Below are 19986 nucleotides of genomic sequence, written 5' to 3'. Positions count from 1 at the left end.
CGCACGGAGGCCAGCTTTCGGCGAGGGTCATGAACCACGTGGGGGCGGAGCTAGGGCGGTGACGCGTTCGTAAAGAGGCAGAGCATGCAGTTTTCCTTGTCAAGCATGGGAGAGCCCCTCTAGTGGTGAATGTGTGGTGGTATTAGCACCATCACTTATATTTGTATACACTGTCTTCTAAGGTGGCTGGCCTCTCTGGCAATCAATGTGTTAAAGAAAAAGTGAACTTGTTTTAGCAGGGGGTCTCAAACTCGGTCCTCAAGGGCCAGCAACAGGCCAGCTTTTATGTATATCAGCCACTGATTGAAGCAAAGCTATCCATAAAACCTGGTCCAGCCTGCCCTCTTTTAGAGGCTCTTGGACCGTTTCCAGTTCTGGCCTCAAATTGGAAGGCTGAAAACAGGATACCAATGGGGTGCAAGGTTGACAGTTAAAACACGTTAGAGAGAAGGGTGATTGTGATGGACATTTACATTAATAACTCTTATATTTCAGGGATAATGTATGCAGCTCTGCACATCATTTTTCTGACAGTCCCTGCCCCATGCAGTTTACCATTATTTTGGACTGACTGTTACTTGCACTAGGTCACAAGGAGGAGTCAAAACTGAAATTTGAACAGTTTACCCACTGTAAAGGCAGTGACATTACCAGCATACTACTCCTCTCAGATGAATAAATGAGGTAAAAGGAATGAGGCATCTTACCGGGAAAATTGAACACCAACTAAATCATGCTATTAAGTTTGAGGGTGGTAGATTCAGGAAACAGGAGGAAGTTATTTTTTTTATGAAAACTAAATGCATGGAACCGCCTCTCTGCAGAAGCTATTTTTAGAGGGTATTACAGTGTGTCAACATAATCAAGACATTTTTGCACCTATTGCACATCTGTCAACTGGTTAGAATTATTAGGGGAAAGTTGCCAGACATAATACAGTGGGGTCGGTCCATCAAATTCCTCAAATTTCATTGCTCCCTCTTTTCTTTGCCTCAAACAATTCAATCAGATCTGACATAACTCCTGTAAATAGATACGTCATAAGTAAAACACCAGATTAAAAAAAAAAAAAATATTCTGGCATTTGATGTAGTTTGTAGATATAGATCAAGTAGAACTTCGTCCATATTGTCCCAAGTCTACAAAATCTCATGTTCTAAAATATTTGAAAAATTATGTTAATCCAATAATAGGTTTAAAATTGAACTACTGATAATATATCAAAACCTAGAGTAAAATGGATATTTTTCACAAAAAGAATTGGCACTGGTGATATACAGATTGTTTATTGTCCATGTACATCAAGCAAATAAAACCCCACCGTAACATTATCTGTTATCTGCAGAAGTATTACAGAAGGAGACATTGAAGTGAACACATAACTGGGCATAACTAATGACATGTCACAATGCTAATCAGACAAGAAACAACAACATTTAAAACAAGAACGCAAGTTATTTATGAAAAGCAGCCACACAGCCATAAAAATGGAAGTGACGTAACTCCAGCCTTAGCCAACCCCAGTCCTCAAGGGCTACCAACATGTCAGGTTTTCAGGATATCCCAGCTTCAGCACAGGTGGCTGTCAAAGACAAAGTCTCTGATAGAGCCACTTGTGCTGAAGCAGGTATATCCTGTTTGTAGCCCTAGAGGACTAAGAGTTGGTTACCCCTGAACTATACATATCCTTTTGGGTAAAATAATGTGCACATTAGCCAGCAAGAGCATTCCTGAACTAATCCGGCCAACTGTTTTACTACGAGTGCCAAAGAATGTATCCAAGCAAGTGCATCAAGCAAAGATTGTTAATGTATGATTTCATGTTTTTAGTAGCGATTTAAAAGTGCCACAGTATAGAACACAGGGGGTTACGGACACTGACCTGTTAGAAGCCCAGGTAACATGTTTACCGTGTAATATGAATTGTGACTTGTTTCACACAGCAGGAGCATTAACTAAAAGCCTAGTCCCTATATGGCCAAATGCAGGAACTATATTACTCACTGACATTTTAGGCTCAATTTAGGGATGGGAGCTGAATAGCAATAGGCTCTAAAGCAGGCCTGCACAACTCCAGTCCTCGAGGGCCGCAAACAGGCCAGGTTTTCTGGATATCCCTACTTCAGCACAGCTGGCTCAATTAGGGGCTCAGCATAACTGAACCACTAATGAGCCAGCTGTGCTGAAGTAGGGATATCCTGAAAACCTGGCCTGTTTGCGGCCCTCGAAGACTGGAGTTGTGCAGGCCTGCTCTAAAGGAATAATTGGGAGCGCTGAAACCAAAACACTGTTTTAATCCATGCATGTACTCCCTCTAATCCTCGGCTCACATGCACCACCCCTGCACTGAACATGAATGAGGTGGCAATCAATCATCGGCAGTGCTGCACATTCTATCCGAGACTGTTATTTTATTTGCCCTGAAGTATGTAATACATATTTGTCTTCTAGGGCACACGTATAGTCCTTTTCACCAAGCAAAGCTTGATATACAATATACACTGAATAAAGTGGTTTCAATGCCAACTATATCACTTTTCTGTAGAAAAGGCTCTTTTCATCAGTGGGGGAGCCGATTTGCCGACATCAAACATCAGTTCGAGAGGAGGATTATTGAGACAACACCAGTCGGGTATACGTTCTGTCTGATTATAATATTCTTTACACACAGAGCGGCTGCCCAGGATATCCTGCAAAGCTCCAAAAATGGCTCCTGTTTCAAAGAAGAAAAAAAACAAGTGAATCTAATGTACAATATACTATTTGTTGCAGGATGCTATATCACGAGATGTCTTGTTGTATTTCCTTCTCACTATGCCTGGCACCCTCTCTCCCCCTATCAACATCATCTTTTCTAAGATGCATGCCCCAACACCTCTGCCTATAATATCATGTCATTTTAACAATGTTAGTAAAATCTTCACAACTGACCATTGTCTCACATTAGAATTCTTTGTATATTAACTCTTAAAGCTATATCTGACAGATTACACTGAAAAATGCAATGTACATAGTCAATGTTTTCTGTTACTGAAATATCGGATGATTGTTAAAGCCTCTTGTGCACAGAAACATTTTACCTCTAGGATGAAAACGAAAACCTTAGCTACTACCTATGCTGAAACAGTCATTAATAAAAATGCACCATGCATTCTAGTTCTACAGATGTATTACGGTAATACTATACAACTATAAATACTGTATGTATGTTTTACCTCCAAGCCATGCCACACAATTTGGCTTCGCAGGTGGAGTGTGAATCTTGAAGGTCTTGGTAGCGAGTGTGTCCTTGTATTTTGGTTTTTCCACAAGGTATCGTATCTCTCCCATTAGCCGGTGAAGGAAGCCAGGCAGCATAGCGGTACCACCAATGACGACTATATTTTCAGCCAGTTGCTTTCTTGTATCTATTGGACACTAGGTTGACAAAGCAATATAAAAACAAGAAATCAAAAAGTTATTACATTTATAGTATCAATGCAAACTCAAAATTTATTTTGCGGCAAGCACAATTTAGGCTACAATGTGTTACGGATAGTGATTTGGGTTCCACTTAGCCCCTAAACTTAAAAAAGGCACAAAGAAGAGTCATAAGACAATTGGAATAATTGACCCTGTTTAACGAACACGGTTTTTTTCCCCCCCTCTGGATCAATATAGATACAAACCTAGGATGAGTATCCCTGCCGTCTAAATTTAGGATAGGTTGAACTCGATCGACATGTCTTTTTTTTTAACCTCATCTACTATGTAACTATAAAAAATACACACTAGAACAATACAAGTGCATACATGTTTATAGTTACATCATAGGTGAGGTTGAAAAAAGACATGGGTCTATCTACGAGATCCCAACCGGGGATCCCCAAGAGGATCAAAACGGTGCTGTGGGATTTCCCTGTTCTCCCAGAGCAGGGCAGTTGCTAAGGGGCTGGGCAGTTTCCTGCATCCTGATTGGCTGCAATAATAACAATCAGATTTCTCCCTGGATCAACTCATTGGACATTTTTTTAAACCTGGCAAATGTACCCCTGACACATTGCACACTTTGTCCTCTATCACTTCACCATAAATAAACAAAACAACACGCATAAAGAATGATAGTGTGATGATGAATCCTTCAGCTTGTTGAGGCGAGAATATAGTTTCTTCTGGATCAAGTTATTGGTATATCCATGTATACACTTCTCCTTTCTAAAAGAAGATGGACAACCTGTTCTTAAAGATATCTATTGTATCTGCCATCACAGTTTCCATCAGTAGTAAATCCCACATTTTAAATTGCCCTTACGGTAAAGAACCCTTTCCTTTGCTGCTGGTGAAATCTCCTTTCCCCCAATCTAAAAAGGGATGACCGCGTGTCATTTGCATTGCCCCTGGAATTAAGAGTTTTCTTTAAGGATTCGTTATGTTCCCATGTACAATGCTGCGCACCGCGCCCGATATTGTATTTGTGAAGCACTTTGAGTCCCATTGGGAGTATAGCTGTACAGTATATGAAATAAAGATATAGAGATCTCTCCCCACTTTTTCCAGGAAAGGGTGAAGAATTTCCAAGCACATGCTTTGTATAATCATTATAATCTTCTGATTTACAGTATAAAGATAGAATAACTAATGCATATATACTTTGTGCCAGTGTGGTATAAGAAAAAAGAGGACATACACATACTGTGTGTGTGTACTGTAATGACATGCCAAATCACTGTCATGAATTGGATAATTATGCAAAGTTACAGTGCCGAGATTGCTGTATTTAAAGTTTATTTCTCTGGGGGAAAAAAATGATGTTATTAATTTAATCTAAGACCCAACTTGTAACTTAACGTTTATACTGCTGCTTTTCTTTTATATCAGCCAGCTCATTCTCTTTATATCCCAATGTATTGAACATAGAATAATTGATTGTGTAGTAGTAATACCTCCACAAGGGAATCCAGTATTAGTGTCGCCACAGACTGTTCTTCATTGTCCTGCTCGAACAGCAATTCTACAACGGAATCTCTATTAAAGAGAAAACATGTTTATAGGCACAATGCTAGCACATGAATCTCATAAGCATTGTATCTTAACGTTTAACAGTTAAAATTTAAATGAAGTGTATTGAGCACAAACATTTACTGCGGCACACAAGGTGTGTGTGTGTGTGTGTGTGTGTGTGTGTGTTTGTGTGTGTATATGCGTGCATGCGTGTATGCGTGTATATTCTTTAGGTCACAAGGGATCATTTAAATGTGAATATACAGATATTTTTATTTTACTGCCAACACTGATTTTTTTTTAAACTTTTATTGTGACTCAAAATATTACATTTTGATTTGTTCTTTAAACCATGGTTTACTGTTTGGCATACTATTTATCTATTACAACAGTTTAGAAAGAAAAACCATCCTAACATTTAAATACCAGCTAATGAATTAGACTAAAATCTGCAATAAAACTTGTGACAATATGTACATCTCAGAAGAACTTGATTCTATACCTTTTAAAAGAAAAGCTCCTAATTAATACAAAACACTATTTATTGCACTTAATCCCCCCCTAAAATGCAGAATAAACTACTTACAGTAACACTTCGTATGTTTCAATACATATTCTAACCTGATAGACCCCTCAACATGTAAAATCTTCTCTCCATCCAGAGGGTAGTCCACCCCAGGTGGTGGTGCAGGGCGCTGAGGAAAAATATATATATCCAGATCAGTCATACCAATCAGCAGATTGAATCATCTCATTACAGCAAATCGTCGTCTAATAGGACTACAACAGTTAAATAGTTGACAAAATATTAGGGGAATACGTACAGGCAAAAAAATACTATTCCCTCACCTGCTGTCTCTAAGTCTCCCATCATACCTCTTAGATTGTAAGCTCTCCGGAGCAGGGATTTCCATTCCTATTGTCTGATTTTGCTGCGCTTAATGTATTATTATAATTCCCTGTACTGTATTCTTTGTGAAGCGCAGAGTACACTTTTGGCGCTATACAAATAAAGACATAGAATACAATACCTCCGCATTGCCATCAATGTTAAACTTGGCAGCCTGGATCTTCAGTCCTCGCTGGAGGTCACTTACAAAACAGATGCGCACTTAAAAAGAACAGAAATACAAACTTATTCGTCATACTCTATATTGGACATTTCCACTGACATTTTGGGAGGGGGAGCAACTGAAGTCTGGTGAGCGGCACTTTCAGGCATGTAAGCTTATACTCCACATGTGAATGTTATAAGCAGCTTATAGAGTCTGGTAAATATACAATGAACAGACATGACATTGACAGAACAAAACCAAAGTGTTCTTGAGTAAGCAATTCTCCAATTGTGTTATACCCCACATCAGACCTCAGAAAATCCCGGTGGTTGAATCCATCATCATCACTAGCAGATCAACACCCCGTACGCCAAAGTTGGTTAAAGCAGCAAAACATGTGAAAATACAGTGTGTGAGTGAGATAGATGGATAGATGGAGATAAATATCAGTTCTGTGGTATTAGATAGTGACCGTTTTATTAAATTCAACTCTTAATGTCATAATTAGTTTTCATATACAGAGCATCCTTTGATTTCTGTAGCAGGCTTTAGCCCACCTCCCCAGCAGTGCAAGATTTTTGCAACACTTTCCGGTCTGTGATAATCTGTTGGCAATGTTCCCAGCAGTTTGATGTGAACTGTAACAATAGATAATGTTACCCATGTAATATAAGGATACATTGTAGCTGTTCAGTTACACTGATTGAATGATTGATTGAAACTGAAAGAGGGGGGGGGGGGAGAATTATGTTAGACACGCAATCAGAATTGTTTTAGATTTATAACAGGAGCAACCGATCGCCAGTTTAGGTAAGACTGTAGTATACATTGTCACATGCGTTACATATGAAAAGGGGAAGAAGAAAAAAAACAAGAGGGAAAGTGGTATTGCTGCTTTTTAAGCTTACGACCCAACACTTTCACTCGGCCATTTTTTGGCCTCATAAAGCCACCATTAGGCTAAGGCCCCATTGCACGCGTCCGCACGGCTGTCTTGCTTGCTGGCGGCGCGTGCACCTCACTGCACCGGGATCTGCAGGAAACATTTTTCGGAGCGGGGGGCGTGACCAAACGGGTCGGGGGGGGGGGCATGACGAGGGGGGCGCGGCCATGACTTGTGTGTCTGTGTGCTGGAGTGGAATATATAAAACATTGATATATCTCCACAGATTGATCGGGTGCTGTAAAGTCCCGTCCGCCACCGCCGCCGCCGCCCCCCCCCCTTAGTTTGCCCTGAAGCCAGGCCCCGTCCCCCAGGCCCTGCATGTAAATGAGCGTGAGGACAGGCAGTAAATACATGTGTCCCGCTCTCCGCAGCCTCCCTGCTCCCCGATGCCTCCCCTCCTCCTCCTCTCCTCATTGCCAGGGGTTCCCTCCCCCCCGTGCATCTGCTTACACTGCAGACTATGAGGAGAGTCTGTGGGAGGGAGCAAGGGGGCTCCCTTGGTGCTGCAGCTGCTTTCCCTCTCCTCCCCTCCTCCCGAAGCCTCCCCTCCTCATTGGCTCACAGCCACATCACGTGATGCGTCGCCGCTTGGGATTACAATTCTCTTGCATCCCCTGGCGGCTGACGCGTCACAGCGTGTAGCGAGCCGTGCAGGGAGGAGGGACAGGGAACTGCTCGGGAGGGCACCATCACATGGCGAGCAGCCGCCGGACGCAGCGGGACCAAAGCCTAAGGTGTGACGTGCAAGAGTTAGTCCCATGTCCCCACAGTGAGGCCGCTAAACTGCATGTTATGAAGCGTTACCTTTAACATCTTCCACTATGTCTTCTGGTACACTGCCTGAAATACACAAACAATAATAAGGTTCAACGCTGTAACATTTACATGCTCTTGGGAATTCTCAATGATGGAAATCCCTGAACAAATCTTTAAACTAGGGGTGGCCACCAACAGGTGGTTTCAAGGATATCACTGCTTCAGCACAGGGGCTCAACTAGTGGCTTGGTCGAATACCGAGCCATCTGTGCTGAAGCTGGGATATCCTTGAGACCTGACGGTAGCCCTTGAGGACTGGAGTTGGCCAGCCCTGCTTTAAGCACACTCAGTAACGTGCTGAAACCTATTGATTGAAAAAGACACATGCGCACAAGCAGTGACTGCTATAGTTTCCCTAGAGAAAATAAATGATCTTACCCATTACAGATGGGAGGCTTTGATCTTTGGCGGTTCCTGTATTGACCGTGCATTGCTCCAATAACTGACTTCCCAGCTCCCTGAAGCAATTTTAGCAAATGAAAAAGAAAAATGAATATTGGTGAAAAAAATAAATAAACACAAACCCCCCCCCCCATATAATGGAAGCCCCTTTTATTGTTTTGTTTTAGTCACGTTGTTACTAGAAAAGACCAGAAATGCAACGATTTACAATTTATTGCAGGTCAGCCCGGAAGCTCGGGGGGGATAAGGACCGCCCGGTTTAAATTCCATCTTTCCTGAATGTTACAAGCACTGCATATTGCAGGAGTTCGCCTAGTGACGCCACAACAAAGAGATCAAGTTCTGAAAGTCCCTAATCTGCAAGATTTGCTTAAACAAAATGGTTTTTAATGGGCCGTTTAAAAAAAGATCCCCATGGGGGAAAAGAAAATATATGATTTATCAAAGAAGTTAAAAACTTTGATATATTCTCCCCATTACTATTTCAGTCACCCTTTAGTATTAGAAAAGAATATCTGTCTGCAAGTCAAAATATCGTTTTGGAAACAGCAGCATACTGGTAGGATAAGAGAAGGTTTCAATCAGGAGTGGCCAACTTCAGTCCTCAAGGGCCAACAGGTCAGGTTTTAAGATATCCCTGCTTCAGCGTCTCAGTCGTTGACTGAGCCACCTGTGCTGAAGCAGAGATATCCGTAAAACCTGACCTGTTGGTGGCCCTTGAGGACTGGCGTTGGCCGCCCCTGATGTAGACACTCCGAGTGAGTGTTCTGTAATAGGTCAGAGAAATGGTAGGTGGTTTACTTGTGAATGGCTTTTCCTCCCAAAGGCAGAGCTCCCCAGCAGCTCAGAATAGGAATTCCTTCGTATATCTAACTCGCATTAAGAAAAACTGTGGATTAAAGAACATTATGATCATGCACACGTCTCCTACTTTCCCTTCACCAGCTACAGGCATACCCCGCATTAACGTACGCAATGGGACCGGAGCATGTATGTAAAGCGAAAATGTACTTAAAGTGAAGCACTACCTTTTCCTTCTTATCGATGCATGTACTGTACTGCAATCATCATATACGTGCATAACTGATGTAAATAACGCATGTGTAACAGGCTCTATAGTCTTCCCGCTTGCGCACAGCTTCGGTACAGGTAGGGAGCCGGTATTGCTGTTCAGGACGTGATGACAGGCGCATGCGTGAGCTGCCGTTTGCCTATTGGGCGATATGTACTTACTCGTGAGTGTACTTAAAGTGAGTGTACTTAAAGCGGGGTATGCCTGTATCACAGAAAAAAATATTACACCTAAAGCACATTTTTACTACGGCATCAGTTACAACAGAACATTCAGGACACAAACAGGTACACACTTTCAACCCTCTAATACATGAATGAATGGAGAGACCCAGTTAAAACCAAATGACTCCACCCTTCTCTTAATAACCCCACCTCTAACCTGTATAAAAAGCAGTAAGGATGGACACTCCTTGTGGTATTCATTGGGCTGTAAAGGCCAGTAGTAACAAGACCCACATAAAAACCACCACACGGGTTTGTGTGCTTGAGTTCATTTGTTTGACATCTTTTCCAAGTATAAAAGGGGCAACTATGGGTGCATACATATTACTCAAAATAGCTTTCTGCTGCTGGACACATTGTGCATTAAAAAGATACAGGCAGCACCAGACTTTCTGCGTATCCACAGTCCAGGACCATAGCTGAATTAATCCCAAGTGTCAGGAGGGACATCAGATGACTTGGAGCAAACAGCACAGAGGGGACCTGTCCAGACAGACACATGAATCAGATATAAAGACCATGACATGAGACACAGCTTTATCCAAACTACTACCCACTGAGCAACTCATTTTTACTTGCAACTATAGACCAAATTTGCTGATCTAAATACGTTTTCAACCAAAATCCATGAAACCAAATGAAAAGTAGTAAAGTGGCACAGGGCAGGTAATGGTGAAGGCCCAATTTACTAAGTGGTGCTATTCCACACAACACCTTCCAGCCTATTCCAGTGAATGGGCCATAAGGGTCTTATGGAATAGTAAATATAGCTTAGTAAATATGGGCCATTGTATTTTGTAAATAATGAATTACAAACCCCCCAACTGAAGAACACAACCTTGCATTGTAATTGAAAATGCAAATCTTTAAGACCCATGATGCTGCAGAAATGTAACATGTACTAGTGGAGAACACGTTGCAATGGAAGACAGGAGATAGCTGCCATTTCCCTGCTATTCTCTCCCTCGCTCCCTGGGACGTCCCAGTGTTAAACGTCTGATAAAACTTCAGCAGCGAAACGGGTTTAGTATGAGCAAGTTTGTCCTAGCCTTCGCCATGTAGCCAGATCACAATGTGGTGCAGAGAAGCCAATTACCCCCCACCCAGCTACCCAGGAAACTTAAGGCATAGATTTGCTTCCTGATATATGGATAGGGATTACATACATTGAGAAGTCCCTTTGGCAATGATTAAAGAGAGACTTTAAATACGGAGCATAGTTCCACTGCATTATTCTTCCTGCAAAATACAGGAGGACTAGAAACCTTTGTACCTCAAAGTACTTGAAAAGAACCCGCGTGAGCGTTTCCCTGAAGTGAGACGGAGATAGCACCGATTCTATTAACACAACGCGACGGTCTCTGGGATTCACGAGCAGATGTCTGAAAAACAAGCAGGATTTTTCTGAAAGGCCCGTCGGTCTTTTAACGGAAATGGTTCAAGTCAGACGTACTGCAGACAGGATTATAAGAGAGCGTAGAACAAGAGGACACGCACAAGGCTGGTTACTGAGTCAGAGTAAAACGCTGCAGGATAAGTAAAGTATGGTACGGAGATATAACATTCGCTCTGTCTGCATTTTCATCTATTCTACTGTATTTAACTACAATATGATGACTGTAATGCTTTGTTCAAATGCTTTTTTTAAACAAATTCTTCTTAGATTTAATTATGCAAAACAATTACAACCACTGAATTAGCTCTGCTAAACAGGGCTTCTGTAATCTCATGTAACTGTTGGGGAAAAAAACACAAAAATAAATAACTGGAACGTTAAAATATCTGTGCAATGAAATCTCTAGAATCAAACTGGTCTTTAATGTTGTTCAGTTGTGAACACAGAGCCATATACAGAGGTTAGAAAATGAGCACAATTGGTTAATAAAACATACATTTACCAATACAAAATAGCTACAGTGCACTGTGTACCAGGGGTGCGCTGTGTACCAGGGGTGCGCTGTGTACCAGGGGTGCGCTGTGTACCAGGGGTGCGCTGTGTACCAGGGGTGCGCTGTGTACCAGGGGTGCGCTGTGTACCAGGGGTGCGCGGTGTACCAGGGGTGCGCGGTGTACCAGGGGTGCGCGGTGTACCAGGGGTGCGCGGTGTACCAGGGGTGCGCGGTGTACCAGGGGTGCGCGGTGTACCAGGGGTGCGCGGTGTACCAGGGGTGCGCTGTGTACCAGGGGTGCGCTGTGTACCAGGGGTGCGCTGTGTACCAGGGGTGCGCTGTGTACCAGGGGTGCGCTGTGTACCAGGGGTGCGCTGTGTACCAGGGGTGCGCTGTGTACCAGGGGTGCGCTGTGTACCAGGGGTGCGCTGTGTACCAGGGGTGCGCTGTGTACCAGGGGTGCGCTGTGTACCAGGGGTGCGGCTATGTACCAGGGGTGCGGCTATGTACCAGGGGTGCGCAACTCTAGTCCTCAAACCCCCCGAACAAGTCAGGGATATCTGGATATCGCATCCTCAGCACGTGGCTCAAAGACAGCCTCTGATTGAGCCACCTGTGCTGAAGCTGGGATATCCTGAGAACCTGACCTGTTGAGCTGTTGATGGGGCTTAAGGACTGGAGTTCAGCACCCTGGCACTATATGTTTTAGCCTGGTGATTTTAGAAGCCATACAGAAAATAAAACAGCTTGCCAGCACTATGCACTTTACCTGAAATATAGCATGTGAATAAACTCCTTCAGATATGAATAAAGTTCTTCCGTGTTGATGTTGTACTGGACAACTTTTATTGGCTGCAAAATATAAAATGAAAACAATTCAAATTCTTATTACACACATTCATATCGAGTGCAACATGCAATTTCAGGAGTGGCTCAGCCCATCCCCTCCTGCAGTTCCCTATTAACCATAAAACAACGTGATCATTCAAAATCACTTCTCACAAGTATTCATTAATAACACAATAATTATTTATTGTTACGGCGCCCACATATCCTGCAGCACACCCCAATAATATTGTATAAGAAAATAGGAAGAAAGTCCCCAAGGAGCTTATCATCTATAACAGGGGTGCGGCTATGACGTCACGCGACTGGTTCGCCCTCATTGGCTGAACCGCCACCATGACGCGACCCATGCTCAGCCGTTGCTCCTAAAGACAAAAATCTTGTCTTTTGGCAAAGGCGGTTGGTCACGAATAGCGCCTTTTGCACCCGCCGACTGGGGCCTGCCCCATAGAGGGCTCTACCTTGACGCCGTCGCGCGTGCAGCTGCTGCCACGGGGGACGAAGACTTAGACATTACCTTTGAAATGCCAGGTTTCCTTATCTCACTACGAATAATGCATCTTGGTCCCGTTTCACCAGCGAACCCACATCTGAAAGACATACATTATGTATTTTTTTTTTTTTTTTTTAAACATATAGCGCTTTTTTCCCCTAATGGGGCTCAAAGCGCTTCATGATTACAATAAAGTGCGCGGCACTTGTATTTCTTTTGCCAAACTTTTCTATGTAAGAACTCTATTATGGTTTTACAGTTCAGTTTCTCCTTTATTTTACTACAAGCTCAAACGCAGTGATCCTATTCTTGATTCATGTTTTAATTTGTATACGTCTGTAAATATTTTTCTCAAGCCATACATTTTTGTATCACACTTCGGATGTGACACAGCAGGACACCCTTTTTGACCCCCACTTCCCCCGAGGGTTCCCTCACCAACGCACACACCGCCCCCTGGAATTCCCTCACCAGCGCCGCCTCCCGCTGACGCACAACACTCCCCCCCCGCCGGTGTCCCCTCACTGACGCACACTCCCCCCTCCCCCCCGGGGTCCCCTCGCTGACGCACACTTCTCCCCCCCTCCCCCGGGGTCCCCTCGCTGACGCACACTTCTCCCCCCCTCCCCCGGGGTCCCCTCGCTGACGCACACTTCTCCCCCCCTCCCCCGGGGTCCCCTCGCTGACGCACACTTCTCCCCCCCTCCCCCGGGGTCCCCTCGCTGACGCACACTTCTCCCCCCTCCCCCGGGGTCCCCTCGCTGACACACACTTCTCCCCCGCTCCCCCGGGATCCCCTTGTTGACGCACACTCCTCCCCCGGGATCCCCTCGCTGACGCACACACTTCCCCCACCGACGGGGTCCCCTCGCTGACGCACACACACCTTCTCCCCGGGGTCCCCTCGCTGACGCACACACCTCCCCCACCCCCGGGTCCCCTCGCTGACGCACACACCTCCCCCACCCCCGGGGTCCCCTCGCTGACGCACACACCTCCCCCACCCCCGGGGTCCCCTCGCTGACGCACACACCTCCCCCCCGGGGTCGCCTCGCTGACGCACACACCTCCCCCCCGGGGTCGCCTCGCTGACGCACACACCTCCCCCACCCCCGGGGCCCCCTCGCTGACGCACACACCTCCCCCCCGGGGTCCCCTCGCTGACGCACACACCTCTCCCCCGGGGTCCCCTCGCTGACGCACACACCTCTCCCACGCCCAGGGTCCCCTCGCTGACGCACACACTTCCCCCACCCCCGGGGTCGCCTCGCTGACGCACACACTTCCCCCACCCCCGGGGTCCCCTCGCTGACGCACACACCTCCCCCACCCCCGGGGTCCCCTCGCTGACGCACACACCTCCCCCACCCCCGGGGTCGCCTCGCTGACGCACACACCTCCCCCACCCCCGGGGTCCCCTCACTGACGCACACACCTCCCCCACCCCCGGGGTCCCCTCACTGACGCACACACCTCCCCCACCCCCGGGGTCGCCTCGCTGACGCACACACCTCCCCCCCGGGGTCGCCTCGCTGACGCACACACCTCCCCCACCCCCGGGGTCCCCTCGCTGACGCACACACCTCCCCCCCGGGGTCCCCTCGCTGACGCACACACCTCTCCCCCGGGGTCCCCTCGCTGACGCACACACCTCTCCCACGCCCAGGGTCCCCTCGCTGACGCACACACTTCCCCCACCCCCGGGGTCGCCTCGCTGACGCACACACTTCCCCCACCCCCGGGGTCCCCTCGCTGACGCACACACCTCCCCCACCCCCGGGGTCGCCTCGCTGACGCACACACCTCCCCCACCCCCGGGGTCCCCTCACTGACGCACACACCTCCCCCACCCCCGGGGTCCCCTCACTGACGCACACACCTCCCCCACCCCCGGGGTCCCCTCACTGACGCACACACCTCCCCCACCCCCGGGGTCCCCTCGCTGACGCACACACCTCCCCCCCGGGATCCCCTCGCTGACGCGCACACACCTCCCCCCCCCCCCCCGGGATCCCCTCGCTGACGCGCACTCCATTGCCCCCTCGGGGTCCCCTCACTGACGCGCACTCCATCGCCCCCTCGGGGTCCCCTCACTGACGCGCACTCCATCGCCCCCTCGGGGTCCCCTCACTGACGCGTACTCCATCGCCCCCTCGGGGTCCCCTCACTGACGCGTACTCCATCGCCCCCTCGGGGTCCCCTCACTGACGCGCACTCCATCGCCCCCTCGGGGTCCCCTCACTGACGCGCACTCCATCGCCCCCTCGGGGTCCCCTCACTGACGCAAACCGGGCCTCTCCCTCAACTTACTTAGTAAACGCTTCCCCTAAATCGAGAACAACTGCGGTCTTCTCGCCGCCGCTCCCCAGACCCTCGTACAGCGGCATCTCTACACCCGGGCGCCGGGACACTGACAGAAAAGCGGCTCCGGCGTCAGGCGCGCAGCGTCACAGCGGGGGCCTTCCAGGCAAAGCGATGTGACGTCATCACAATATGTGCCCCGCGCGATGCCTGCTTGAAATGCAATGCCGGCTGACGGGTGGGGAGATGCAGCCTGATTACCGCTCACTGATTCATAATGTCACAGACTCCCACAGAGCCTGACCCATCACTACCAGCCCATTCATTACCCCTGTAGCTGCCAGGGCAGTGCGTGGCCGGCTGCTCTGGTATTGAAAGGGTTGAATGGTTTACTCCTATTGATTCTTTTATAGAATACAACCCCCCAGTTTATTATCCAGTGATTTCTCTACCTTTAGGGAAATCAAAATGGCCTCCAAATCTCACGGGTCAATAGAAAGCAGCAGTGTCATTGTGAGGGATGATGTCACGGCTTAATTTTGGACGACTGTGACAGCCAGCTAAACATGTTAAGGCTACGCTTATTGTGTCGACGACGGTGCCGTCAGGCTGCAATCGCTGGAAAAATCAAATTGAGATGACTTCCAGCGATCAAGCCGTCGCACCGTCGTGTCGCGCTGACTATAAGCACACACAACGGCAGCAATGCTTTTGTTTTGACTCAACGTCGTGTCGCTGTTCCTACGTTGCCGGCACTATATGCGCACCTTATACCCAATATTGGTGCTATGTAGGGTTGCCAGGTGTCTAGTATTGAACCGGACTGTCCTGTATTTGGACATTTTGCCCTGTAAAAAATGAGAGGTAATTACTGGGCGTGTATGTGTCCGATATTCTCTCTCTGGACATAGTGACCTGACCGGCTTGGGGATGGAGGGGGCGCGGGATTTGCAGGGAGCAGCGCAGGACTTGCTAGGGGACTGGGCAGCTTCCTCCATCCTGATTAGCTGCTACTGGGTAATGCAGCCAATCAGGATTAGGTGTCAGGAGCCTGGGGGTGGGGCCAAGGAGAGGAGGAAACAGCATAGAGAGGTGTGGGATGTGCATGTGTGTCTCGAGCGCGTCAAACCTTTTACCATTGTGTCCAGTATTTTTGGAGAAGCCAGCTGGCAACCGTAGCTAAAGGGTAAAAAATAATCATATCCAACCATACCGAAACCATGTCAGCAGGAGGTGAAAACAACACTGAGAAGTACTCCGGAATCAATAAACAATTTCTTAAAATACAAACACATCACAACCTGTTCGCTCACTTCCATCTGCAGGTGAAGGACCACGAACAGTTTCCAGAATCTCTGTGACTTCATTAGGGGCCCGAGCTTTTAGCCACGCTGCTCCCACTCTCTGGGACAGTCTGCCCCGTACAGTTAGAGAGACCCCCTCTCTGGGAATCTATAAAAACAGGTTGAGGACCTACCTGCTTACCCAGGCATTTAATTAATGATCCACAACATGTCCAGTATTTAATAGCTACAGAACCGCCCCATCCTGTATTGTATCTTTCCTTGTGTTTGGTCTCTTTTATATCCTTACATTTTTTCTTCTTTTTCCCTTTTTGTAATTGTGAAGCTTTGCATCCCATTGGGAGAAACGTGCTATATAAAGTTATTATTATTATCGATAACCATAAAAGAAGCAGTGACCGTTATAAGTATTAATAAATATTAAACCACAGGCTCTGCATTAATAATCTATATCATTTGGATAGATTATGGTACAGTATTTTTTCATTGTTACGACCACTTACTTTTATGATTAATGATCGATGATGCTTTTTTTTGAGGGGGTGGGGGTATTAAAAAAATTGCTTATTGATTTGTCCACGGAGTGTTGTAAAGGATTCTTTATTTGGGGAGTCTGTATGAAAGTCTACTGTCTGTAACAAGTGGTTCAAATAATTGCAGACGTATCCAGTGGTCAGTGGCTTAAAAAATATTTATTTATTTATTTATAAAATATTTTACCAGGAAGTAATACATTGAGAGTTACCTCTCGTTTTCAAGTATGTCCTGGGCACAGAGTAAAACAAATAGTACATGGTTACAAGTACAGTTACATAAATGAACAAGGTATACATTATATACAAGACATTGTGTGCACAGTTAAAGAAAATATATATTATGAGCGTATGAAACAGTTACAGACCATTGTAACTAGTGATACTGTGATAGAGTTCAAGAAAATCTACTTTAACCATATTTTTTACAATATTCATGCTTAGGAATAAGAAAGAGACTTTTCCTAAAATGTCAGTTGTTTTCAATAGAAAGTGGAACCATTAGTCTGTCAATAAAAAAGTAGTTGTACCCTAAGACTGCAAATTAATAAGTAGTGATACTCTGCAGCTCCCTAGTACCATCACACTTCAACCCGCAGAGAAAATCATATCTAAAGCAATTTTTTTTCTTTGGAAAGTCGGGGGGGGGGGGGGGGGGGGGGGTTAGAATTGCTCCTATTTTGAAGCTGGAGAAACATAATCCCATTGGTTCCTGGGAGGAAGTCTAGGAATTTTTCATAATGATGGCAAGATGCCCAAAACGTATTCTAATTTAGGTGCGTCACTCCAAAGATTACACAAAACAAGTTATGGTGGGTAAACAAGTGACAAAAACCCTCCACCGTACAGTGCACAGCAAATAAAAATCCCACGTGTGAGCACATACACATGTCTCAGACAGGTCTGCAGCCCTGCCCTTCCCCATTATCTCACACTGATGAGACACAAAAGGTGGAAAGCTATCTGTGAGCAGGGTTACTGGCTCTGCACTTCTTTAACCCGGGCTGTGCTGAAAAAGCTGTGTATTGCGACAGGCGTAAACTGCTTTTTCCTGGAAAAACATTAAAAAAAAAAAATACGTTTATAGGGATCCATGTTAAAATGGACAATAAACAGAAGGTGACACATTGAGTGTACCATTTGCATGTCATTACCCAGAATCCCTGGCTGCAGTGGACGCACTATGCTAAGAGATAATGGGGAAGGGCAGGGTTGCAGACCTGCCTGAGATGTGACTGCTCACACGTGATATTTATACTGACAAATAATCTAGTTTAAGCAGGTGCATTATGTTGGCTCATGTGGTGGTGGCATTGTTTGCTTCCATTGAGGTAAAAGTTATAGGCATTTGCACAATGAAAATGCCATTTTTGTAGCAGTTATCATTGTTTTATTAGTTATGTAGGTAAAATTAGGTATTTTACATTATAATGGTTAAACGCCCAATGCAATTCTTCAAAAGATGAATACTGACACCATGTGGCCAAAGCTAAGATATGCAGCTTTCTCAGAAGCCTATGTGGCAATGTCAGGCTCCGTAGGAAGAAACATAGCTAGTTTAATACTTACTGACAACTAACTATGGGATCGTTAGGAATTATTCATATTTCACTTGGTTTACAAAAATGGGATACTTCGATATGTTTATTGTCTGACTGACATAAAATTGCAAGATTTGGAAATGAGTTTCTTCAGACAGATGCTTATGATAGCCATGGGAACCCATTATTTACATGTTCTGCATTAAAAATATGAGTACATTTGCTGGCACTTGCGCTGTGGCTGCTAAGTGCTGCAACTGTGCAGTGATCTCAACCCTTCCACCACCAGAGGGGTCTGTAACAAACTTCAACTCTGCTACATGGCTGATCTACCATCTGCTGCTCAATGCATAGGAGACCCCTATGTCAATAAATATGTGAAGACATACTGTATAATACAGTGATTACACAATGTGTACTAATATAAGCACTTTATATATGGTGTAGTCTTTATTCAGCCTTATATATAATAAAACACATGATATATATTATATATCTATATATATCTATAGATATATATATCTATAGATATATATCTATAGATATATATCTATAGATATATATCTATAGATATAGATATATATACCATAATACTGAGTTAAGTTATGGTGAGTAAAAAAAGTGACAAAAACCCTCCACAGGAAAGCAAATATGCAAATACAACTGTATGCTCATCTTCATGTCTTAGGCAGGTCTGCAACCCCACCTTTGATAATGGTGAAAGGTGGGGTTGCAGACCTGCCTAAGACATGCAGATGAGCATACAGTTGTATTTGCATATATATATATATATATACATGTAGAGGTATCAGTACCGTGTTAGCCGAGCTTCAATAATCAAAAAATAAATAGATGATACCGTTCTGTGGCTAACGAAATGCTTTTATTTGTGCGAGCTTTCCAGATACACTGATCTCTTCTTCCGGCGATGTTACAATAAATGAAGCAAGCAAAGGGTATACTTAACAACAGTGTCTCTTGGAATGTTATCTGTGCTTGTCCCTCCCCTGTGTGTGGATGTGATTTATGGCTAGAGGTGTTAAATGGTTCCTGAAAGTAAGTGATGTAAGAGTGTGTGTGTGTGTAACTGTGTGAATATAAATGAATGGAGAGCCCACAGTGTATACAGTGGTTTACAAAAGGGGTGCTATATAAATAAAGACACACACACACACATATATATATATATATATATATATATATATATATATATATATATATAATCAACTCATATCATTATTTCTAGTGATATGCATTGACATACATGTAATACCCTACATGTCTCATTAGGGCTTGTTCTATAAGAGCCTAATGAATTCCTATGCGTTATTTAGATCAGAACATGTTTTCTTGTCTCTACCTAACATTCTATTTATAGTTTTTCCACTGCAGTCCACCCCCCCCCCCCCCATTATTCATCAGTAATGCTACTCCCTCCTACACCCATTTACTATTGAACTTTGATCTCTCGATGACATGGAGCGAGGCTGGGAATCCTGCTTCAAAAGAGTGAGATTGCATAGGGCAGGCACCCTCCACACCTCATATACCCAGCTGACCCTTTTACATATTTGTTTTCAGGGT

General features: G+C 45.2%; 1 protein-coding gene across 1 annotated transcript; it reads right to left on the bottom strand.

Annotated features, from left to right (window-relative positions):
* Nucleotides 1-2209: 2209 nt before the first annotated feature.
* Nucleotides 2210-15191, bottom strand: ACTR10 (actin related protein 10). Its single transcript, XM_075614779.1, has 13 exons — nucleotides 15034-15191; nucleotides 12748-12820; nucleotides 12154-12236; nucleotides 10769-10877; nucleotides 9871-9978; nucleotides 9001-9068; nucleotides 8176-8255; nucleotides 7786-7821; nucleotides 6012-6091; nucleotides 5602-5675; nucleotides 4923-5004; nucleotides 3216-3417; nucleotides 2210-2713 (listed from the first exon to the last, which is right to left on the bottom strand). Exons 1-13 carry the CDS (start codon nucleotides 15108-15110, stop codon nucleotides 2532-2534), a joined length of 1254 nt encoding a protein of 417 aa, XP_075470894.1. The 5' UTR covers nucleotides 15111-15191; the 3' UTR covers nucleotides 2210-2531.
* Between the last annotated feature and the right edge of the window lie 4795 nt (nucleotides 15192-19986).

This window comes from Ascaphus truei, chromosome 9, assembly GCF_040206685.1.
Source record: "Ascaphus truei isolate aAscTru1 chromosome 9, aAscTru1.hap1, whole genome shotgun sequence".
NCBI classification, from domain to species: Eukaryota; Metazoa; Chordata; class Amphibia; order Anura; family Ascaphidae; genus Ascaphus; species Ascaphus truei.
Note: the sequence above shows the minus strand (reverse complement) of the source record. Positions and strands in the feature narration are given on the sequence as shown.